The 24,329-nt window shown below is 40.1% G+C and overlaps 1 protein-coding gene and 1 non-coding gene across 2 annotated transcripts; both read left to right on the forward strand.

Annotated features, from left to right (window-relative positions):
• Nucleotides 1-1,421: 1,421 nt before the first annotated feature.
• On the forward strand, nucleotides 1,422-23,068 carry eprs1 (glutamyl-prolyl-tRNA synthetase 1). Its single transcript, XM_053632526.1, has 34 exons — nucleotides 1,422-1,580; nucleotides 3,998-4,082; nucleotides 4,971-5,070; nucleotides 5,886-6,042; nucleotides 6,195-6,337; nucleotides 6,790-6,890; nucleotides 7,004-7,130; nucleotides 7,294-7,486; nucleotides 7,597-7,768; nucleotides 8,772-9,005; nucleotides 9,140-9,224; nucleotides 9,313-9,372; nucleotides 11,249-11,359; nucleotides 12,789-12,925; nucleotides 13,043-13,250; nucleotides 14,042-14,154; nucleotides 14,379-14,496; nucleotides 14,585-14,716; nucleotides 14,816-15,028; nucleotides 16,135-16,389; nucleotides 16,670-16,900; nucleotides 18,331-18,599; nucleotides 19,922-19,973; nucleotides 20,083-20,292; nucleotides 20,376-20,448; nucleotides 20,526-20,605; nucleotides 20,753-20,854; nucleotides 20,942-21,097; nucleotides 21,266-21,463; nucleotides 21,540-21,713; nucleotides 21,807-21,967; nucleotides 22,127-22,205; nucleotides 22,326-22,390; nucleotides 22,507-23,068. The coding sequence occupies exons 1-34, from the start codon at nucleotides 1,538-1,540 to the stop codon at nucleotides 22,655-22,657; spliced, it is 4,788 nt and encodes a 1,595-aa protein (XP_053488501.1). The 5' UTR covers nucleotides 1,422-1,537; the 3' UTR covers nucleotides 22,658-23,068.
• On the forward strand, nucleotides 18,692-18,823 carry LOC128613249 (small nucleolar RNA SNORA47). The gene has a single exon (XR_008386859.1). It is a non-coding gene; the product is annotated as a small nucleolar RNA SNORA47 (small nucleolar RNA).
• Nucleotides 23,069-24,329: the final 1,261 nt, after the last annotated feature.

Raw genomic sequence — 24,329 nt, forward strand, 5'->3', positions numbered from 1 at the left:
CTTTCTTCATTCTTCTCCCTCCAGACATACCGCTCATCAATTATGCCGAAAAGTTAAAAAAAATAAAAAAAATATTTTAAAAAAGCCTAAAAAGTGTTGTTTCATCACTCCACCTAACAGAATCCCAAAACTTCTGTGGCTTATTTATATGATTTTGAGCAGATTTTTCTTATGCTTTTGGGTCAGTAATGGTGTACGTCTTGGGAGTTCTGGCATGGAAACCTTCTGCGTTTAGTACACGCCTTACTGTGCTCACTGAAACCTCAGTGCCTGTTGCCACCAAGTCTTGCTGCTGGTCTTTTTGCAGTCACTCAAGGGTTTTTCACAATCTGCCTTCTCAGAAATTTGGTTGCAGCCTTTGATAGCTTCCTTTTCATGCCTCGTCCAGGTTATTTCATGTTATTTCACAAAAAAAAGTGCAACAAAAAAAGTACCTCGTAAAAAAACCCTCGTAAATTTTTTTTTTAAAAAACTCGTAAGGGCATATCAAAAAGTTTGAAGTAAGTGTGGCCACTTTTACTTAAATGGCAATAACGCTTGAATAGAATGGGATATCAATCTGAGGACAATTCTACCAATTGGTGTGCAGTCTAAACAGACCAAAATATGAAATTGAGTAAATGTGGAAACATTGGTCAAATAGACTTTATAAATAACTTTTGCAAGAATTTTCCTTGCAAGAAGGTCCAATCAGAATATACGAGGACAATTGTGAACCTTGAAAAAGATGGCCGCCATTGGTCGAGTAACGCTCAGCAACCATTAGACAAGCTTAATGAAAGCTGATATTTCTTAAAATTATCTTGGTTATTCTTTGATTTAGGTGCTTATAGGATTGTACAATATTAAGTAATATCTTTTAACATGTTTAAGGGCCCTAAACGGCTTGAACCCCAATAACTGCTGCTTGCAGCTATATTTTGCAACTGTATTGTCATAAATAAATGTTAGCTTTCAACTGATTTTATTCAGCAAAATGAGATTTTACTTCATATATAATGACCCTTTTTCTACTCATACACACTTTCTCTTCATTTTAATCACCCTCATTCCCCATTATGTGTAGCAGATCTATTTCGACTTGCAGAACATTTATTTATGTGATTTATGCAAAACGCCTAAGTTCGCCCAGCTCGAGGTCGATTCAAAAGTAGCCCAATTCCCCAGGAAAGCCGCCGAGCTGCAACACCAGGCACACTGACTGCTACGTCAGGGACTTTTATTTAGACAAGATTTACCCATCGTTCAACACTCTCAAGTCTTACCCGGCGCCTTATTTTGTTTCTTCGCCTGTATTCGGGTGGAAAGCCCGCTGTCTGCTGTATGATTGGTTTGCAGTTCATTCTCACAACCAATCACCGCTCAAAGTCTTCACAACGTAATCTACTAACTAATCATGGCTCAGGGGCGGGGTTTGTCTGAATACGAGTATGAAAAAAACAGAGGACTGTAATCCGCACAGATACTTCGTGGCGCTTGGGTTACAGCTGTTGTTCGTGTGATAATAGGCACCAGAAGCCGTCAGGGAGGAAACACCATGGCTTTAAACCTCACCGTCAATCCCAGCAACCCACCGCTAGGTAAAACAGCAGATATTAAATTTTAAATTGCATATCTGTGTCCAAACGCGAGTCTTGGTTTAATAGTTTGTTTTTTTTGTTTTTTTTTTTTTGTAATTGATGCACGCGCATGTGCCATCGTGGCACAGTTAGTACTGTAGTCTAGACACATGTGTAGCTGCAATTATTCATTTCATATAGTTTTGAGAGGTAAACTGTTAGCTAGTTAAAATCTGTTTATTTATTGGTGTATTTTGTGGAGTGGACATGCTTCAGTGCATGATCAAAGCGCACATTAATTAATGTTAAATGTTGCTTTCTGTTTCTATTCAGTAAATTGACATGACTTCCTTTATTTTAAGCGAGGGATATAACGCTAGATTGAGAGATTATTTGAACACGGAGAAATGGTGTGCGGCCTGAATTAGTTCAAAGTGTATTTTTCTTTGCTTTTTGGAGTTTAGCTGTGTTTTTTGCACACTGTGTTGTGGCACAGTGCTCCAGATACATTAACCTCCAGTGGAGCCACCGTTTGTTAAGAGCCGGTATTACAGGCTGATGCAATCCAAACGAAAGAAATTTTTCTTATTTCATTTAACGATTATGTTACTGGAATAAAGTTATATGGACGTTCGATATTCGTGGAAATTAAGGGACCGTCTCTAAAGTTACATACGACATTGTTATGCAGGTTTCTAACTTCAATAGCATTTGAAGGGAATGACTTACAGTCACAAAATCAACTGTAAAATGTTCATCTAGGTGTCAGGTATGAGAAACACCTTTTAGATTTTTGATATTCATTAATATAAGCTATTAAATCCCATTTAAAGTAGACATGAATTTCACTGCAGAATGGGCCCATACACAAAATATACCATTTTATTTAAAGCTCAATAGCATTTGAAGGGAATGACTTACAGTCACAAAACCAACTGGAAAGTGTTCAGCTAGTTGTTAGGTATGACGCACACCTTTTTATATTTTTGATATTTATCAAAATAAACTGTTAAATCACATTTAAATATTTATATATGATTTAATAGTTTATTTTGATAAATATCAAAAATCTAAAAGGTGTTTCTCATACCTGACACCTAGATGGACACTTTCCAGTTGGTTTTGTGACTGTAAGTCATTCCCTTAAAATGCCACTGAAGTTAGAAACGTGTATAACAATCATATGTAACTTTAGTGACGGTCCCTTAATTTCTACATGTCTGCGAATATCGAACGTCCAATGTCAAGCCAACTTTATTCCAGTGACTATGTTTATAGTGCAGAAGAAATCAGCTGGCAAAAAAGTTACAGGCTGCAGACATTCATCAAATAAATAAATGTCAATTCTTTAGACCTCCAGCGTTCATCTGATTTAAGGCAGTACACACTCTCACACACTGCACTCTCACAAATCATGAGTCAATCAAATTATTACGCTACAAAAACTGAACTAGATGAGGCACTCAAAAAGCCAAACATGAGCACAGAATACACTGCAGTGCTCTCTGGCCCTAAAGAAAAGTGCCCTTATGCAAAAATTTGGCAGATTACCTGAGCACAGTGAACAACCAGAAACACAGAACCACAGACTCCGTGCACATAGGCAGACTGTCATGACAGACCAATATAAAAAATCCCTACAGAGCAGAAAGTGTGCACACAGTTAAGAAGTGCAGCATTGTCTCCACAAGAAGTGTTAAAAATGCAGACATTTATGGGAAATGTTGAATTTTTCTGAAGTACATGTTCATCATCAATTCTACAATCTCACCAACACTGATAATCTGTAGGGGGAGAACATATGGAGAGCTGTGCTCTAGCAGAAAAATCACATCTTGGCACCATACTACATCTCTAACAGTCTGAGGAACAATGAGTCTCTCACACACACACACACACACACACACACACACACACACACACACACAGCCCTGATTGACTTTTGCAGAATTATTATTTGTGTGTATATTGATTTGCTCTTCTTTTTTTCTTTTTTTATTGCTATTTGTATAACAGTTGCTGTGTCATTTCAGTGCGTTGGCAATACTGTAATGATTATGCCAGTAAAGCTGGCATTGAATTGAGTTGAATTGTGTCCACTTGCTTTGTACCTCCATGTTGTTTTGATTGTGTTACCACCTTTAGTTTTATAGCCAGTCACAGCTGGTTATTTTTAACTGCACTTTCAGTTTGGCTGGCAGGTGATATGCAAAAAAAAACACTTGAAAAACAGGATGCCATCATTTTACTGTAGGCTTGGGTGAGGCAGAAATGTATGCGAGCAATGTTTGATGCCGTTGTTTGATCTTGTGGGGAGGAGGTTTAGCAGCTGTTTGCCTTTTCCCAGACACATTGGACTTGATGTTCACAATTCTGTTTATGTGTATGTTGCTTGTTGAGAACACATTGTAACCTGTAGTACCACTCTCTGCCTGCAGGGGCGCTGCTAGCAGCAGAGCATGTGAAGGGCAGCGTCAGTGTCTCTGTGGAGGAAGGCAAAGACACCAAGCTCCAAGTCTCTGAGTGAGTGTTCTTATGAGTTTGCATACTGTAAAGCATAAACTCAATGGATATGTATGTGAATAAGATGAATATTCCCTATTAGTTATATATATATATATATATATATATATATATATATATATATATATATATAAAATTTTACCTCTAGTTGTTATGCGTGGTTGTGTGAAGTTTCTCATTAGAGGTCGACTGATCGGTTTTGCCGATTAATCAGCGACGATAACTGATTGCTGGAACTATTGGTTATCTGCAGAAATTTACACCAATCATTTTTTTATACAGTACAAGAGCGGCCTCTAGAGGCAAAATAAAAACTATCACTGATTAATTTTGTTGTTATTTGAAGTGTTTTTTGGTTAATTTTTGTGTGTCTCTATTTTCATTTGTTATTTGGACTGCTACTTTTTGGTTCAGGTTGGATGTAACTTATTTACTTTAATATTTATATTTATTTCATAAGTAAGTTTATTTTTGCATTAAATTAGAGCAATATTTTACTTTGAGTTATGTTTCCATTCAGTATCAATTTTAAAAACTATCCTTGATTAATTGGTTATCGTCAGGTACGGCACAACTTGGTTATCTGTAAAATTAGTCAACCTCTGTTTCACATGTTCTTTTCATGTTCATGTGAGTTTCCATTTACCTCACAAAACCATGCCAGTAAGAGGAATGGCTTCTGTAACTTGCCCCTAGGTATGAATTTGTGTGCCTAGTGCTTTGGATGGATTGGCATCCAAAAATCCACCACAACCCTGATGAAGTGGTTGAAGACGAATGAATGAATGAATAAATGGTTATTGTTTGTTGTGGTTTGTCTTGGAAATTATGAATATGCTCATTCTGAACCACCGCATAATATTCTCACGTTTGTTTTTGTTTTTTCAGTCAGGTGCAGTTCAGTGATGTGAACTCCATTACGCGTTACCTTGCACGTGTAGCACCCAGTCTGGGTCTGTATGGGTCCAACATGCTGGAACAAACAGAGGTCAGAAAATAAGGCTTTTTTTTTTTTTCTTGCTCCCACACCTTACAGAAATGTAGACTGGCAATGATATGTGCCAGATTCAGCAACACTGTGACACAAAATAGAAGGCGGTGTTAAACCTCACAAATGTATTGAATTAAACTTAAATAAGGTAAATTTTTTTCTTAGAGCTTGATCACTATTTTGCAATGTCAAAGCTGTAGTTTAAGAACCTTTGTGTACCATATCGTCTAAACTTGATGCCGAATAGGCCACTCCAGACTCGCTCACAAATTTCTGTTAACGCGTGAAGATTGTCCTTTGTGCCCCTTATGCCAAAGTCCGATGTCTCTGAGGCATATTCTAATGGACTGATGGTTTCATCTCCTCTAGGACTCTCCCTGGTCTGTCATTATTTAAAGTGTCATCTCTAAAGCTGTACAAAATAAAACATACACAATGCTCAGAAACTAGTACATGACAGACTGGACGATGTTACTGGCTTGCTGTCTTGCAGTTTATTTAAATAACCTTCAGTCTGCTTCCTTACCTGCAGGAAAAGTCTGAGCGTGTACAGGCTTATGAGATCTACTCAGATTACTCAACTTCCAGTCTGACACATGATATTTAAAGCTTTGAAAAAGTTATCCCATTTAATTATCCCATCAAAAACACTTCAGTCAGCTGAGACTGGCCTTTATCACCCCTAAAGCCAGGAATAATTTTCCAGAGAATATTAGGAATGCAAGCTTATTTTACTTTTGGTGATTTTGTAGAACTGCCATAGATTGATTCTCTATGATAAGTGCCGTATAAGCCGTTCTGTATTTCTGTAGGTGGACCACTGGCTGGAGTTCAGCGCCCGGCGTCTGAATGGACAGCCTGATCTGGCTCCTGCTCTTGCACAGTTGGATGCAGCACTATCACTGCGCACCTTCCTGGTGGGCCACACCCTGACACTGGCTGATCTGTGTGTGTGGGCTGCTCTCAAAGGTGAAACGACGTACTTGATCGGGGTCCTTGAATCGCATAATCGTCTTTATCCAAATATTTCATGTGTGCTCTTAGTAACAAAAGTCTGCTTGATCACCATTCTAATCAAGCCATTATGAAATATAGGAGTTCATATTTCCTCTGGTCTATAGGAAGTGCATTGTGGCAGGCAGTGCAGTCTAAACCTGGCTCCTTTCCTCATGTGTGCCGCTGGTTCGCTTTCCTGAGCTCTCAGATGCCCTTCAGTGAGGTGGGCACCAAGTGGGCCAGCAAGCTCGCTGGCATCCAGGCTACTGTAAGTCTCTATTTTTCGAAATGATGTAGAACTAAGGCACCAACCACACACACAATGGTTTTACATTGCTATAAATATGTGTGTACCTTTTAAAGAAGCCTCAGTTTTCCATGCAGCTGGCACCAAACCCTGAAATTACATATGCATTGAGTTTCAAGATAAAGGGTTAGGGCTGAACTGCTGTTGTAGCTTGGGGCGGGGCTAATTTCTAAGTTAGAAAAATGTAAGCAAAAGCCTGAAATGCCGTTATATAGCAATATTACAAAGTACAGCTTTAAAGTGAAATTTAAATGATAATTGTACCTTACAAAATGTACCTTCAGGGAAAACTTAATTACATATGGTATAAAATTTGAGACTAACACAAACACAATCAATATGTTGTTGGGGAAAAAATGTAAAGGAATATTCAAGCAGAATTTGTTTGTTTTTTTTCATCGTTTCTGTTTCAGCCTGTTGTGAAAGAGAAGAAGCAGGATCTTGGGAAGTTTGTGGAGCTGCCTGGTGCTGAGATTGGCAAAGTCGTGGTGCGATTCCCCCCAGAGGCCAGTGGGTACGTTACGCCAAGCTTGCATAGGACAAAATGGTTAAAAACTGCTGAGCTGTGCTCCTTGGTTTTATCACATAGTTCTAAAATGTTCCTTTATGTCACACTAATGTCTGCAGATACCTGCACATTGGTCATGCCAAGGCTGCCCTTCTCAACCAGCACTACCAGCTTAACTTCAAGGGAAAACTGATCATGCGCTTTGATGACACAAACCCCGAGAAGGAGAAGGAGGACTTTGAGAAAGTATGTAACATTTTCTTTCTTTCATACCCAGAGTTAATACTTCTTCTACAAGCAGCTTTGCTGTTTGCTCTCTTTTTCTCTCTCTGTTTTTAAGGATGACTTGTAAAAAGTTGAAAGCTCTTAGAGTTTCTGAGGTAAGCTAAGATGCTGCTTTTTATTGCAGGTGATCTTGGAGGATGTGGCCATGCTGCAGATTAAGCCAGATCAGTTCACCTACACAAGTGACCACTTCCCCACCATCCAGCGTCTGGCTGAGCAGCTGCTTCGGGAAGGCAAGGCCTACATTGATGACACACCCCCTGACACCATGAAGCAGGAGAGGGAGCAGAGGATCGAGTCACACCACCGCACCAACTGTGAGTTCCCTCTGCTGCTTTTTGCAGAAATTGAGGCTTGCAGTAGTGAAATGAAGACCACTAATAACAATTAATATCTCCTTTTTTTCTGTTTCTTTTCCTCTCTGTAGCTGTGGAGAAAAACTTGAAGATGTGGGAGGAGATGAAGGCAGGCACAGACTACGGTCAGACCTGCTGTATGAGAGCTAAGATTGATATGAACTCCAACAACGGGTGCATGCGTGACCCTACGCTGTACCGTTGCAAAAACGCCCCCCATCCCCGCACTGGCAACACGTACAAGTGCGTACACACACACACACACACCTTAAATGTCTTTGTACAGGAATGTCATGATGTGTGTGTGAAATGACCTTTGTGTGTGGGCTGCTGTTAAGGGTGAGACTGCACACAGGAGGAACTCCAGTCTCTGTGGCACCTCTCTCTCTGTAAACTGGAGGAATTATGTCCAAGCAATCAGAACAAGGATGTGTTTTATCAATCTGTCACATTATCTGTTGAAAACGTTCTTTGTTGCAGTTGTATTCAGATATTTTAGTCTTGCCCACACTAATAAAAGTAAAGGGAGGGGGCTAGAAAATTAATTTTTGGTTCCGCAAAGCACAGTTTGTCCCATTATTCTTCCATTTTTTTTATGGTGGTCCTGTACAGGTGTCCCTGTACCGGTTTTCTGTGAATCTTTAACAATAACGTTAAATATGAGTTGTTAAATGGCATTGCCGATAGATGCTGTGATGAATACAAACTAGTCCGCTGAAATAACTGGAAATGACCAACTGGTCAACTTCTTACACAAAAAATGCAAGACTGAAAATAAGTTGGATACAAAAGACAGTTAGGTTCCAGTTATTACACCAGGCAGTATTAAAAGGGTTTTTTAATACACTACAATATGAAACAGCCAGCAAACACAAATTGCCCATTTAAATGTAATTTAAACCACAGATGTCTCAGACACACTGAGAAAATAACATGCCAATTAATAACAGATATCAATATTTTATGACCTCCCTAATTATACCTTTTAATTGGAAATCAGATTTTGCACACAAGTTTTCATATTCTCCTAGAGGCAAGGTTAATTATACAGATACACCAAAGAGAAACGTTGAATACCAACACGGTATTGTAATTGAAACATGTATTTGATCATTTTAAGATTGAATGATATGATTGTGCATAACTTTAATATTTAACTTGGGTGGACTTGTGTTCTGATGTTGACTTGTAAAGATGTAAGTTTTTAATTTGACATATAAAGATGTCTCCTGCTCTCTTGCTCTAGGGTGTACCCCACATATGACTTTGCCTGTCCCATCGTAGACAGCATTGAGGGCGTGACCCATGCTCTCCGCACCACAGAGTACCACGACCGAGATGAGCAGTTCTACTGGGTAATCGATGCCCTGCGGCTGCGGAAGCCCTACATCTGGGAGTACGCTCGGCTCAATCTCAACAACACTTTGCTCTCTAAGAGGAAGCTCACCTGGTTTGTGGATCAGGGCTACGTGGACGGCTGGTGAGCATTCCAGAGAACTTTGTCGGAACTGTCAAACCTTCTGTAATAAAGGCTCATAATGGAAGTGTGTGTGAACTGAATTGTGTCGTCAGATATATTTTTAAGGTCAAATGATGTTTGCCTTTTCCCCCCAGGGATGACCCACGATTCCCCACTGTCAGAGGAGTCCTGCGTAGGGGAATGACAGTTGAAGGGCTCAAGCAATTCATTGCTGCCCAGGTATGTGACCCCTTATGCATTTGTGCGTTTTTAGTTGTGTGTCTGTGTGTTTGTCTTTTATTTCCTTACACTTCCTGTCAACACACAGGGTGGATCCAGGTCTGTGGTCAACATGGAGTGGGATAAGATCTGGTCATTCAACAAAAAGGTAAAGCCCTGCAGCCTTATTGCATTCAGTTAGACAGCATATGTTGTCAGTAGTGTCACACTTCTCAGTAAGCTCTCTAATGTAGGATATGAGTTGCAAAAGTGCTTCCAAATGACTACAGAAAGCACTCGTAAGCACTTGTTTTTTTTTGCTGGAAGCTTGATTGCAGAGACTTGGACACCTGACAGTAACCAATGGACTGATTACATACATTGGGCTCTTATATAATATTCTATTTATTCTTACCAAAAGATTTGTCCCTTCTTTGTTTAATGTGATGCTGCTTGCTTAATCTACATTTTGATGCCTGTTGAACATTAAGAGGGCCCTGTAGTCTTTAAGTCTGTTGTGTATCCTCATTCCCGGCCTTGTGTGAGCATGGCGCTTAACTCCTATCCTTGCCTTCTTTAATTCATGCTTTCTTTCATCATCCTATCTCATTGCCTCCTACTACATTTTGTTGCAATTTGTTAAATCTAGAAAACCCCCCCCCCCCCATCCCCTTATCGTAGTGTTTTGGCAGCTGCTCTTTTGAAACCGTACCCCTTAATTATGTTATGAAGACGGATTTGCAGCCCGTCCAATTCAAACCCTTGGAGATCATTACCTGTTATTTGCACAGTAAATAATCAGCACATTCTGCATAGTGTTTTGCATCATCTGCATCACATTTCTCACCCAAAAACGTGCCATTGGCTTAAACTGTCTGCTCACTCGGTGCTTGAACCTGTAACATGCTATGAACAACATCTTATTCTGATTGCAGTGAGGAAGATATTTCTTGGCTCTTTAATTAGCGTTATCTTTCTCTCATCACTTTTTTTTTTTTTAGTGTACAATTAACATTTTTGTTACATGCTTTTTTGTTTGTGTAGAATGATAACGCTGTAATTGGTCTTTGACTTCGATCTGGCTGCAACTTAGTCTCGTTATTCCAATAAAGATTGGAGGAGGCACAGGTGGAGGATAGTTACACATCCTTCAGTTGTTTCTGAATTATAGGAGCAAGGAGAAAGCACCTCAGTACATTTCCCATTCTGTCTGACCTGAACTGTCTGACCTCTTGAACTCTGTCCTGTGTTCTGCATTAAAATGCATCTCACTCTTCTGTTTCCAAGCTGCCAGTTAGCTGTAAAAAGGTACTCTTCCTCCTCCTTGTGTGCATTCTCCTCTTGTTTTCCCTCCTCACTTCTCTATCCTTCCGATTCAGTATTTATAGTTCCTCTCACACTATCTTTCCAACCCCCAGGCCATCTGTCACAGAAGGCAAAAGTGTAATTTTGGCAAGAACAGATGTCTATTGTGCATTTGGTTTTTTTATTTGGTTTTTTTAAAGTGAGCAATCTTTATCAATTTTTTGGAGCTAATACAGCTTATCCATACATTATAACAGTTTTCTGTGATGGGACCTGACACTGTCGCTCCTCCTGGCTTTTTCCCACTATGTATTTGCTTATTTTTTTATGGCTCCCTCCCTTCATACAGCTTCTGGCAGATTCCACAGACCATAGTATTCCACTTCATGACTCCTTGTTACATTCAGTTGGACTCTGTTGTTTTGCAACTTGGTAATTTCAGTCTAAAACATTTTGCTTCATGTAGTGGTTTTGTAGTCACACGTTATACTGAGTACTCCATAAGAGTTGCTGATGTAACTGTGGAAAACCCTGACCATTTTAATCTTATCCTTTTGGATGTAACTTTAAACTTATGCTATAGTTCAGCTTTCCTCACACTTCATCTGTCTCTCCTCCATCATATGTTCCTTTTTGTTACCTTTTTGGGCTCTTGCAATGGCAGAATGTTTTGTTTTGTTTTACCCCGTCTGTCCCTCTTCATCATTGTCTCATGATCTTTCTTGCTCTCTCTGCCATAGGTCATTGACCCAGTAGCTCCCAGGTACAGTGCCCTGCTAAGCTCACAGGTTGTTCCCATCTCCATTTCTGATGCCAAGGAAGAAATGAAGGAGGTGGCCAAACATCCCAAGGTAAATACTAAGTGTTAATCTTTTAAGGATGATACTAGGCTATTGTATTATGTTGCCATGTAATCCAGCTCTGTAAATAGAAGCGCCCATAACCACAGTCTCTAGGTGGAAATCAAGAAATGTAACACTAGTACGCCTTAAGCCAAGTTCACACTACACGACTTTCAGTGTTGGCAGATCGCTGTGCTGCTCACACTAAACGACTTGCTGTCTTGAAGTCGTTGTGTTCATGCTACGTTATTGCTCGGCGACAGGGGGTCACACACTACACAATCTGACAACGACACTGTCACCCAACAACTCTATCTGCTGTCCAAATTACGTTTTGTCACGAACACACATGAGAAATGACATGGATATATGACGCAAAAACCACATGCGAAACAGGAGTTGTTTATTTGAAGATGGACGTAGGACAGAAACAAGCAGTGCGAGCTGTTTGCGCGATGATTTGTGTTGAAGAATCCCCAAAAAGGAAAAGACAAAGAAAGTGGTTGAAAAAATGTCGTCTTTGAATGTTAAAAAGTTGTACAGCTTCGCGCCTTTATGCTTCTGCCATATGTTTCGTGGGTTTCGCTTCCTCACGTTGACCTCATCCCATGCCTTGCTCTCTCTCATTGGCTGTAGCTCATCGCTGCCAGACACGACACTTTTCACACCACAGGATGTGGAGTTGCCGGACAGCTCCAGATATTTAGCATGCCAAATATGTGTGGCGTCGGCGAGCCTCAGTGATGCATCGTTGAGTAGTTCACACACAACTATTGAGCGCCAATTGCTCGCCGAGTTGCCTCTGATCAAATGGTTTTTGTCAGCGAGCTAGGTCTTCTTTCTGTTTACGAACATGACCTAACCACACAAAGACAGCAGCTCAAATTATAAATCAAAATAAATAAAATTCACTTTTAACCACAAATTGTTCCGTATTGCAGCTTTAAATATGCTGTTTTGTTTTCCTTTTCACTGGCATTCTCGTGCACTCTCTCCCGCTCAACTCTAGTGTTGGCAATAACTGTTAGCATTAACAGAGAAAATGTAATGTAAACATTAGACAACTGATTTTGGAAAAGGAATATATCAACATGTTAAGTTTGGGTCTTTTTTCAACGGGTTACCAGACAGAATCATTAAAAAATCCAGAATCTTGCTGGGTTTTTGCGAATGCTGCAGTTCTGATTGCACAGCAGGTAACATTATTTACAGCCTCCTCTACTCGCCCTAATCCAGAAATGCTCCTTTTCCTGGCGTGTTTTTTTAAGGTTACCAGTTCGGGATAATTAAATCATTAATCACAGTAATTTTCATCAATTAGGAAAAAAATCCATGACTGAAAGTAGTATTATATAGTCTTATCCAGTATAGTACTACAGATCGTGGTTTGGTCTGGTTGAACAATGAGAATTGAAATGTTTTCTTTTTTCCTATGTAGAACACCGATGTGGGGATGAAGCAGGTGTGGTATGGCCCAAAGGTGTTTGTTGAGGGAGCTGATGCTGAGACCTTCACTGAGGGCGAGACTGTTACCTTCATTAACTGGGGCAACATCATCATCACTAAAATTCACAAGTAAAATACTTCTGGCGTTGGACAGCTAATGCATACTCAACATTTAACAAAGTTCTTGATTGAAAGCAAGAAATGTCCTGATTTTATTTAATTATTTTTTTACTTTTGCTGCTTTAGAGACAGCAGCGGAGCAATCTCATCTCTGGAAGGCCGTCTGAACCTGGAGAACACAGACTATAAGAAGACCACTAAGATCACTTGGCTCACTGACACTCCCAAAGCCCCCTTCACCCCTACTGTGTGTGTCAACTACCAGCACCTCATCACCAAACCTGTGCTGGGCAAAGACGACAACTTCAAGGACTACATTAACCAGAACAGCAAGGTGAATGATGAGGCTATTGGAGCATGGTTAATTGCTATACCATCTTTTTCCAGACTGTATGCTGTTTCCTTTGCTCCAGCAAATGCAGTGACAAAAATGAAAGTAATAAGTATCTCCAGAATTTTGGTCTTGGCCTAATTTGCCTGTTTGATATGTTTTTAAAAGCTGTGTGTTAAAGTAGTTATAGTCAAATTTCACTGTCTTTTGGCTCACAAACATTATAATTGACAGTTGTCATGGCAAGAGGAAATCAGTAAACTGTACCCAAATTTTCAACTCCTTCTGTATTCTGATAGCATGTCAGAACTGTAATCTCTAGCACTGAGATGTCATCAAACTGAGTGAGCTGAGCACTTTCAACAGGAAACTTTACAAAAAGGTTATGGATATATCTGTATGAGACAAATAAACACATCAGTATGGAAACATGCTTCAATTCAAAAGTGTAACCCAGCCTTTAGACTGTTTTTTTGGAAGAGATGCGATCCATTTCTCAACACTCACAGGTATTAACGCCACGTCTGAGCGAAGTCATATTCAAATATCAAATAAAATACAACTTTACCAAATAGAAATTTTTAAATAAGAGTGCATGATGTATTAAGAGGACATGCATGCATCAATTTCTCTTGACAGAATTTATGTCCAGTCATATACTCTGATTTATTATGTAGAAAATGCAATTCAGGATTGAATCTTTCTTTTTGTAGACTACAGATTAGTGTGGATAATTTAAATGCAGATGTGAGAATTATGCTGACATGAGGTCTGTCTGTCTCTGTATTTTATAGACAGAGGAGATCATGCTTGGAGACCCATGCCTGAAGGACTTGAAGAAGGGTGACATCATCCAGCTGCAGAGGAGGGGCTTCTATATCTGTGACCACCCTTATGAACCAGTCAGGTTAATATAGTTCACTGCTCAGAAATAACATCTTAGCATGATTTAGTAATTCTGTCTGGCTAATGAAGCTGCTGGTATATGCTTGATTATAACAACCGTTACAATAACTCATGAACCAGAAGCTTCATCCCAGCTGGTTTACAGTTATTTTTGTAATGAATTAAAATACTGTAGTTTGAATATGTAGGCTGTACTGAATTACAGATTTTTGACTACTTGTCTAGTCCTCACAGCTGTAAGGAGAGCCCCTGCATCCTGCTGTATATTCCAGATGGCCACACAAAGGAGATGCCCACATCTGGCTCCAAGGACAAAAGCAAAATTCAGCCAGCCACAAAGCCTGTGAGTGCAAAATTTTCCATTATATCGTTTGAATACTTCTCCTTTTGTTTGTTGTTTTATGGTTTTGTTCATATGTATTTGTCCTCAGGTAAGCACGGAGCCTGAAGTGTCTGTAACCCCTGCAGCCAAAAGCCCAAGCATATCCTCATCCTGCCCTTACACACGTGTAGCTGAGCAAGGCGAGGTGGTGCGGAAACTGAAGGCTGAGAAAGCACCCAAGGTGTGCCTCTGTCCGAGTTAATAGATAGCTTGAATAACCCAACGATTTTTCTTTTTGTATTAATGCATTCTCTTTTTCTTTCTACTTTGTCTTTTACAGGACGAAATAGATGCTGCTGTAAAAGAGCTTTTGGCTCTAAAAACTGAGTTTAAGCAGCTCACAGGTCAGGAGTACAAACCAGGCATGACTCCTCCCACTACAGCACCAACACATCCGGCCCCATCATCTACCTCCTCCCCTACTGACCTCTACGCCCAAGTATCAGCACAGGGAGAGTTGGTCAGGAAACTCAAAACCGAGAAAGCAGCAAAGGTGAGGCTCTGGAAGTAATGTTACATTCAGTTCACAATGTAGTAATCAATTAATCTGGTGATTAATATACTATTAGTATACTACTAATGAAAAACTGCTGTGTCATTACTGACTCAATAAGATGGACAAAAATATTTAATCTATGATATATTTTATGCACTACAATTTACGATGTACCTTAAGTGTCTGTAGTGCAACCAAAATCTACAGTGCTAATTTAAACTAACTACTCTCAACATGTGGTTAGGATCGATTGTACATCCTGACTTATGAACTTGTGTTCCTATTTATTCATTTTATTTTATTTTAAAGGGACAGTGTACCTTAATCAACATTCATGAATGTAAATGTACTCAAGTTAGCCCGAAGGCTATGGTGCCACAGGCTGCAGGATATTTTAGCCCAAAACCTGGTTGCCTCCGCCAAGAAGTTCAGACTCTGCCATCAAGTTGTCAACAAGATGATGACAGAAACGTGCTTCCAAATCAGCACAGAAAATATTAAAGAAACTTAAGATCAGTGTTTTGCAATGACCATTTCAATCTCCACCCAAATGAAAACCTGTGGTCTGAAGTGAACAAACCTAATATGCTTAAAATGAGCTTAGAATGTTTACCAGTTAGGTGTGGAAGATTCCTCTAAAAGTGTTTCTAACTGTTAGACCTTACAGAATGACTCTCAGTGCTAGGCATCATAAAATATTGATTGTATTGGTGCTGATCATTTTCGGAGGTTTTATAGAGGAAAAATTGAAAAATACTTGAATGTTTGTTTGGGGGGGGGCATGCATAAATGAAACATTGCATGATAAAACTATATGTCCCTGGAAAAGCTCAAAATATCACTTATTGCATGTTATTTGTAATATATCTAAAGCAAATAAACCCCTATGTACAACTAGGTTTTAGGAATAAATGACCATTTTTAACACTGATCTGTTGTTTACATTGAAATGTTAAAGTACCACCCTAGCTGGATTTCTCTGAATGGGGATTAGTCACCTTGACTGATTCTTAGGACTGTTATGTGCTTAGCAACCTCTAAGGTTTCAATAAAATGAGAATTAAATTGATTTTCTTTGTCCATCCCCATGCCGTCCTCCCTAGGAGCAAATTGATGCTGCTGTGAAACAGCTGCTGGCTCTGAAGGAAGAGTATAAGAAGGTGTCTGGTCAGGACTACAAGCCAGGAGCTGCCCCTGCGCAAGCAGCCTCTACTCCATCAAGCACTACTCCATCAAGCACCACTCCATCTGTTTCCTCAGTGCCCAAATGCCTCAACAAAGACCCTGTGGACATTTACCAATGTGTTTCACAGCAGGGTGACCTTGTAAGGAAACTGAAAACAGAGAAGGCACCTAAGGTTTGTATTCTTGTGCCTTTTTAACAGATACTCAAGTTCATTATTGAGGTGGTAGGCTGTTTTATCCAAAGTGACTAACAAATAAGTCAGGATACATCTCAAACTCAGAGTTGAGCTGCTGAGGGTTCAAGGACCCAGAAAGTGCCTCCAACTGCCTACAATTTGAACTCCATCATCTAATCACTAGCTCATAACTATACCTGCCGTGCTGTTGTCACTACAATGTGACAATGTTGTATTTTTTTTTAAATTCACAAGTGAAGTTTTCTTCCTATTCTAGGACCAGTTGGATGCTGCTGTGAAACAGCTGCTGGATCTGAAGGCTGAATATAAGCAGCAAACTGGAAAAGAGTATAAACCAGGCCAGGCTCCCAGCGCTGCTTCAACTGCTGCACATGCCTGCCCCGCACCTCCTCAGTCCAGCTCTTCCCCTCAGGCCCAGGATCTGTATGCTCAGGTCACCCAGCAGGGGGAGCAAGTGAGAAAGCTCAAAGCGGAGAAAGCCCCAAAGGTACTTTTAAGTCTTCACATTTACTTTGATTATTTTTGTAATGCTAAATTCTAAGTTTTTTAATTCATATGTAAATTCAGATTGGATTCAAAATATTATTATTGATTATATGTTTGCCTTAACAAGAAGCGTTCTATTATAGACAATAGTGAAAAATCATGTTAAAATTAGAATAACCGGATTGCATAAGTATGCACACCCTTTTATAAGTGTGGATTTAGCAAACAGTTGCATTAAAACTCATGTTAAGCAGCGCTTAGTATACTGTACACCTGCCATCAATTAAAGTGACTGATTAACCCCAAATAAAGTTCAGCTGTTTCTGTAGTATTTTTTTTCTACTGCAAAAGCTATGGTCTCTAAAAGCTTACAAAGCATGAATAGGATCTCATTGTAGAAAGGTATTGATCAGGAGAGGGGTGCAAAAGAAGTTCCTTTATTAGTTATTAGACATACTATGGACAATCAACAAGTAGAAAAATATTGACATTCCCAAGTACAGGACGTCCCTCTAAAATTAAAAGGGAGACAAGACGACAAGAAGAAAATGGCAACATTAAAGGAGCTGCAGAAATTTCTGGCAAGTACTGGTTGCTCCTTACATGTGACGACAATGTCTCATATTTTCACATCCAGGAGTAGGGTGGCTAGACGGAAATAAAAACATAATTTAAAAAATAAAAATAAAAAATTTCGGTGGGTTAGGGGCTTGAACTTTTTGGCCATAATTCCAAAAGGTAATTGTAGCACAAACAAAAAAAACACAGCACATCACCAAATGAACACCCACAGAATACCTACAGTAAAGCATGGTGGTGGAAGCATCATGCTGTGGGGCTGATTTTCTTCAGCAAGAACTGGGGTTTTAATCAAGGTGTTAGGAATCGTGACTAGCTTCATATACCAGTCGATTTTGGTGCAAAACCTTCCGGCATCTAGAAAGCAGAAAATGACCCAAAGCTTTCATCCAAATCAACAAAGGAATGGCTTTACCAAAAGAAGATGCACATTAGATAGGAATGGCCCAGCCAGAGCCCAGACCTGAATGTAGTTGAAAATCTATGGGATGATCTAAAAAGGACTTCGCACAGGAGATGCCCTCACATTTTTATGGATATAGAGCATATTAGCCACGCTGATTGACACTTCTCCAAAATGACTTTGCTGTAATAAAATCTAAAGGTGCTTTAATACAGTATTAGTTTAGGGGTGTGCACACTTAAACAACCAAGTTAATGTAAGTTTTGTTAGTGTAACATTGCAAAATGTTGAGTGGTTTACATTATTTTGCAGATTTACATATTTTTGATAGGTTGCAAGTTCATAGTAATGGTTAAAGTTCTGACGTGATTTATCTTGGTTTCTTACCAAGATAAATCCCTGAACCAAAATAATTATCTAAACATCTTCCTTTCACAATCTTTGAATAGGAACAGGTGGACACAGCAGTGAAGACTTTGCTGGAGTTGAAGGGCCAGTACAAAGCGCTCACTGGACAGGAGTACAAGCCGGTGAGTGCTACAGCGGGAACAGGGAACATGGGATCAGAGGACAAGAGCCGCAAGGAGCGCGAGAACACTTCCGAGAAACAAGGAGGAGGAGGCCGCAAGCCACAGAAAGGAGGAGAAAGGCCTCAGCAGGGTCATGAGAGCGGGGCAGGAGGAGCAGGAGAGGGTCAGGGACCAAAGAAACAAACCCGGTATGATGCCTAGAAGTACTAAGTGGTGATATTGTGGTGTATTGTATTTTCTGCTGTCATAATGAATCACGTAATAGATCTTAAGATCTTCAAGGAGGCTTGAAAAAGTTTGGACGTTGTACAGTACTTCCATAACTGGTTATAACCTCCAAGACTAAATCTCGATCACTGTATTCATACCTGAAACTTCATCTCAGACTATGTGCTATGGTTGAGGACATTTGTCAGGATTATTTATACATAATGAATCACTATGGGAACAAGATCATTATCAGAGGACCTTCATGGTGTGTTCAAATGCTCACAATTGTGTGGTTTTATATTGTTTTTATACAACAGTGTAAAAACAATAATACAATATTTATATTGCTTTTGTACAGCAGTTCTAAAAACAAGAAATTAATGTCTGGTACATTCAGTATAACTGCACACTTGTTCATGAATTATTACTTAAAGGGGTCATATGATGATTTTAAAAGTTCATTATTTTGTTTATTGGGTGTAATAGGTTAAAGCATGTTAACCTATTCTATTTGTTAACCTATTAATGTTTAAAAAATAATTATTTTTCACATGTTGTACATCATTGCAGCACCTCTATTCCCAGTCTGCCTGAAACGCTCCGACTGAGTTCCAATTTCTCCAAAGCCCCTCTTTCCGAAAAGCCCAGAGTGCTCTGATTGGCCAGCTGACCCATTGCGTTGCGATTGGCCAAAAACCTCAAGCGTGTGTTGGAAATGTAACACCGCTTAGCGTAATGGCGAGCTTCAGCTTCCAGGGCTTCTAAAGCAATTTTAAGCTTCTAAGCAACACAGTCAATAATGTCATCGGTTCAGGAAGCTCTCCTCTATAAAATGTGCTGTGCGCAAGCAAACTTTTGGGTTGTCCTTCTCAGGAACAGTGTTCTAAATAAATGTTAACCACTGATTCCTAATTTTGTCTGTTTTTGGAAGGTCAAACAAAGTGGTTTTGCTTTCACTTCAAAACTAACTGTCTCCACGACATGGCACCAACACTACAATTCACTGTAGCCTCGCCTTCTTTATTCGCACCTGCCTTTGGGCGGGATTATGCTACTATTTCAAATTGTGACGTAGATGTTTGCGGGAGTAATATCTGGACTTTGATCGAGGCATTTTAGGCAGGTCCGGAGCAGTGTTCTCTGTTAGATAGAATAAATCCCTTTGTGGGAGACTTTGAGCTTCGTAACGTTGCAGATCTTATACATGCACAGGTACATTACACACTAAAGGAAAATGTTAATAAGCACCCTTTAATTAGTGGCCTCACATTTTCTGCTGTCTTTCCATGTTAAATTTTAGGTTAGGACTTGAGGCAAAGAAAGAGGAAAATCTGGCTGACTGGTACTCTCAGGTACTGTGCTTTATGATTTATATCGTATGTCATTTACAGTTGTGTGTTATCATGTAGAAAAAATGTTTCTGACATCTTCGTGCTTAACTAGATTCTGCTGTATCTCCAGGTGATTACCAAGTCTGAGATGATTGAGTATTACGATGTTAGCGGTTGTTACGTGCTGAGGCCATGGTCCTATGCGATCTGGGAGAGTATCAAAGAATTCTTTGACCGGGAAATCAGGAAGCTTGGAGTAGAGAACTGCTACTTCCCCATGTTCGTCTCTCAAGCAGCACTGGAGAAGGAGAAGACTCACATCGCTGACTTTGCCCCTGAGGTATGGATCAGTTTTCTAAAAGTCTGAAATATAGGGAGGCATTTTGGAGAAAAGCCATACATTCTGACCTCTTCTCTGTCTAGGTTGCATGGGTGACGAGATCAGGGAAGACTGAACTCGCGGAGCCTATTGCTGTGCGTCCCACTAGTGAGACTGGTGAGGCACATGATCTAGTATAGCATCAAACAGAATACCTTGGTGCAAAATTTTTATTTATTTTGCTTATTTTTCAGTAATGTACCCTGCCTATGCTAAATGGGTCCAGTCACACAGAGATCTGCCAATAAAACTCAACCAATGGTGTAATGTTGTGGTGAGTTGAAATCAAAATTGTTCCATTAAACATAAAAGCACAAAACATGTTAACACGTGCACTCAAAGTCTCGATTGTTTAATAAGACTATTCGGATTTGATACTAAAATCAGCCTCTTGTCATTGTCTTCAATCTCTCTTGCTTAGAGGTGGGAGTTCAAGCACCCCCAGCCCTTCCTCAGGACCAGAGAGTTCCTCTGGCAGGAGGGACACACAGCCTTCGCCACCAAGGAGGAGGCTGCAGAGGAGGTTAGACATGAGTCTTTTGTGCTACTGCAGTTAATTTTGTAAATAAAACTCCCTGCAGTGTGTACTTGTGTGTGTTTGTGAGAACAGGTTCTACAGATTTTGGACTTGTACGCACGGGTGTACGAGGAGCTCATGGCCATTCCTGTGGTTAAAGGTAGGAAAACGGAGAAAGAGAAGTTTGCAGGAGGAGACTACACTACAACCGTAGAGGCCTTTATCTCAGCCAGTGGAAGAGCCATTCAGGTCATTGCTCACTCTTCTTGTAACAGTCCCTGCACATGGAAAATTCTACAGTTCTCGTCTTTTGAAATAAGATGAATTTTTGTTATCTATTCTTGAAAAAGCCCATTAGAGTTGGTGTATAACTAGGAGAGAACTTGAGGTTAAATCTGTCTCTTTATATTCTCTCAGGGTGCCACATCACATCACCTGGGCCAGAACTTTTCTAGGATGTTTGAGATCATGTTTGAAGACCCGAAGAAGCCTGGTGAGAAACAGCTGGCTTATCAGAACTCATGGGGTTTAACCACACGCACCATAGGAGTCCTGACCATGGTGCACGGAGACAACATGGGCCTGGTGCTGCCACCTAGAGTGGCCTGTCTGCAGGTACAAACTACTCAAACTCAGTGAAGCTTCTCTCAGTACTTCTGAACTTCAGTTTCTCACATGTTTGTTTTATCAGGTGATCATCATTCCCTGTGGTATCACAGCCACTCTGTCTGAGGCTGGCAAGGAGCAGCTGTTGGCTCAGTGCACCAAGTATCTCTCCAGGCTGCAAAAAGCAGAGGTCAGGGTGAAGTCTGACCTTCGTGACAACTATTCACCTGGCTGGAAGTTCAATAACTGGGAGTTGAAGGTAAACATGCGTTCTCTTTGTGATCCTTAGCATTCTCCATATTCCTCTGCATCAATGTAATAATTCTATAAGTATTTTTTTTCTTGAATCCAGGGTGTGCCGATTCGCTTGGAGGTTGGACCTAAAGATATGAAGCAGAACCAGTGTGTGGCAGTGAGGAGAGACACAGGAGAGAAGATCGTCATTCCAGATGGGGAGCTTGAAAAGAAAATTACACACCTGCTCGAGGAGATCCAGGACAACCTCTTCAAACGGTACACACTCGTGTGTGTGTGTGTGTGTGTGTGTGTGTGTGTGTGTGTGTAAACATATATGTATATTAAGAGCAATAGGTCATTTAGACTCCTATGACAATGTTCTTATAATCAAAAATAAATAAATAAATAAAACACTTCCTCTGTATACTATTCAAGGGCTTCTGTTGATCTGAAAACGCACATGGTGGCAGTTGACACTATGGAGCAGTTCCAGAAAGAGCTGGACCAGGGAAAGGTGTGCATTTCATTCAGTTGTGATTAAGCTGAACTGTCTTTGTCTGTTATCTAATTTTTGGAAAAGCAATGGCCAAAACTAAGCATTGTACACTAACAGTGTATTTTGTTAATGGTTCAGATTGTGCAGATTCCATTCTGTGGAGGCATTGAGTGTGAGGACTGGATAAAGAAGACCACTGCGAAGTAAGAGATCAGCACTTCCTACTCCCAACCATGTGTACTTCTCATCCTTATGTCACAGTGAATATGTTGTACCTGGCCTAATTAACACTAACATTACTTCTGTTTCATGCCCACAGGGATCAGGATCTAGAGCCAGGTGCCCCCTCAATGGGAGCCAAGAGTCTGTGCATCCCCTTCCAACCACTAAAGACTCTCCAGCCAGGCCAGATGTGCGTCAGTGGCAAAGAACCAGCCCAGTACTACACCTTATTTGGTCGCAGTTATTAAGAGTCGGTTTTCTCTAAAACCTCTCTACCTGCATAAAGGCCAAATTATAGTCTAAAGCATCTAAGAATTGACAACTGTATTAACGTGAATATCCGAAAACCATTGTTCTTTCTTGTATTAACCCCTAGTCATGATCATGCTGGAGTCATCTGCTTGTCACTGAGTAAAGATTCTCTGTCTTTTGTCTGGCAACTCTCAGGACATATTTGTGTGATGCACAGACAGTACACATGTACTGTTCTGCTGTCAGATATTGAGGCAGAGACTCACCTGGTTTCTGTGATTAGACCTATACTGAAATATAAAACCCTCTACGTCTTTGTGTTTGGTTTTTCCTCATAATATGTATCATTCAGGTGATTTCATATAACCTAAAGCTTATCTGTAATAAAGGGATCCTCATTTCTGTTATGTTTTGTGGCCTGATTGCAGTGTTCATTCTTCTTTTATTCTTGAAATGTTGACTGGGTCAATACCTTGTATATGCTAGTTACATAGAAAAGTTTTCAGACACCTGACCATCGCACCCTATGTGGTGGGCCTTCCCAAAACTGTTGCCGCAAAATTGAAACTACACAATTGTCTAGAATGTCTGTCTTTGGTGTAACTCTAAGATTAACCTTAATGGGACATTAAGGAGCCCAAATCTATTCCAGCATGCCACTGCTCCTCTGCTCAAAGCAAAGACATGTTTTGCCAATGTTGGCATGGAAGAATGCAAATTACCTGCACAGGGCTCTGACCTCAACCCCACTGAACCCCTTCAGGATAAATTGGAACACCAACTGCACCAAGCCTTCTTGCCCAACATCAATGCTCTTGTAGCGGAATGGGTAAATCCCCACACTCCAAAATCTAGTGGAAAGCCTTCCCAAATGAGTGGAGCCTGTTATAGCAGTGAAGGGAATGGGAAGTTCAGCAAAGTTCAGCAAACACATGATGGTCAAGTGTCCACATGCTTTTGGCATTACGTATATTAGTTGTTACTAGGAGTAAGGAGGAAGTCTGGAAGATCCGAGGACCGTGAATAAGTGTGCTGTTACGGCCAAGAGGTCTAGACTTGGATTTGTCTAAAGCTGCTTTGTATGTTAAGTGCTGTATGAATAAATTTAACTTTATTATTTTAACAATGACAGTACACAAAAAAAATGTGTATAAATACTTATCAATATCAGCACACATTAATGGCAACAATAAGAATACATTAATATAAGGATTACAATACACAAGTCTTGATTTTGCAATGTTTATATAATCTGTGATAAGATGATCTGATTGGTTCGTTCTGGTTCTCTACTATTTCTTGGAGCTTCTGCATTTGACCCACCTTCCCATATGGATGCCCCGAGCATTTATATACAGTATATCCCAGTTACACGTGGTTCACTAGGTAATCTCACCTAAAACATTTGCTGCAGTCATAAAAACTGTCCTGTGTTTATCCGACTCCAATTCACAATGTGTTCATACTGAACATCCAGTTAGTAGTACTGTTTGGTTTTATAGTGTGTGGAAAAGTTGGGGTACTTAATCCCGGACTCAGACTCCATTCCAATTATGAACAAACTCGGATTTGTCACGCAGTCTCATAAATTCATACTCGAACTTGACACGGATTTGGACATTTTGGACTCGGAAATTCTACCGAGTACAGTGTAGTCTGCGTCATGTG

Source organism: Ictalurus furcatus, chromosome 9, assembly GCF_023375685.1.
Source record: "Ictalurus furcatus strain D&B chromosome 9, Billie_1.0, whole genome shotgun sequence".
Taxonomy (NCBI): Eukaryota; Metazoa; Chordata; class Actinopteri; order Siluriformes; family Ictaluridae; genus Ictalurus; species Ictalurus furcatus.

What these genes read in the sequence shown, in the direction of transcription:
- eprs1 (XM_053632526.1), top strand. Translation starts at nt 1,538, where the DNA reads ATGGCTTTAAACCTCACCGTCAATCCCAGCAACCCACCGCTAG. An exon ending in GGACCAAAGAAACAAACCCG is followed by an intron (nt 18,600 to 19,921) that starts GTATGATGCCTA and finishes GTTAAATTTTAG; the next exon opens with GTTAGGACTTGAGGCAAAGA. An exon ending in CTAGAGTGGCCTGTCTGCAG is followed by an intron (nt 21,464 to 21,539) that starts GTACAAACTACT and finishes TTGTTTTATCAG; the next exon opens with GTGATCATCATTCCCTGTGG.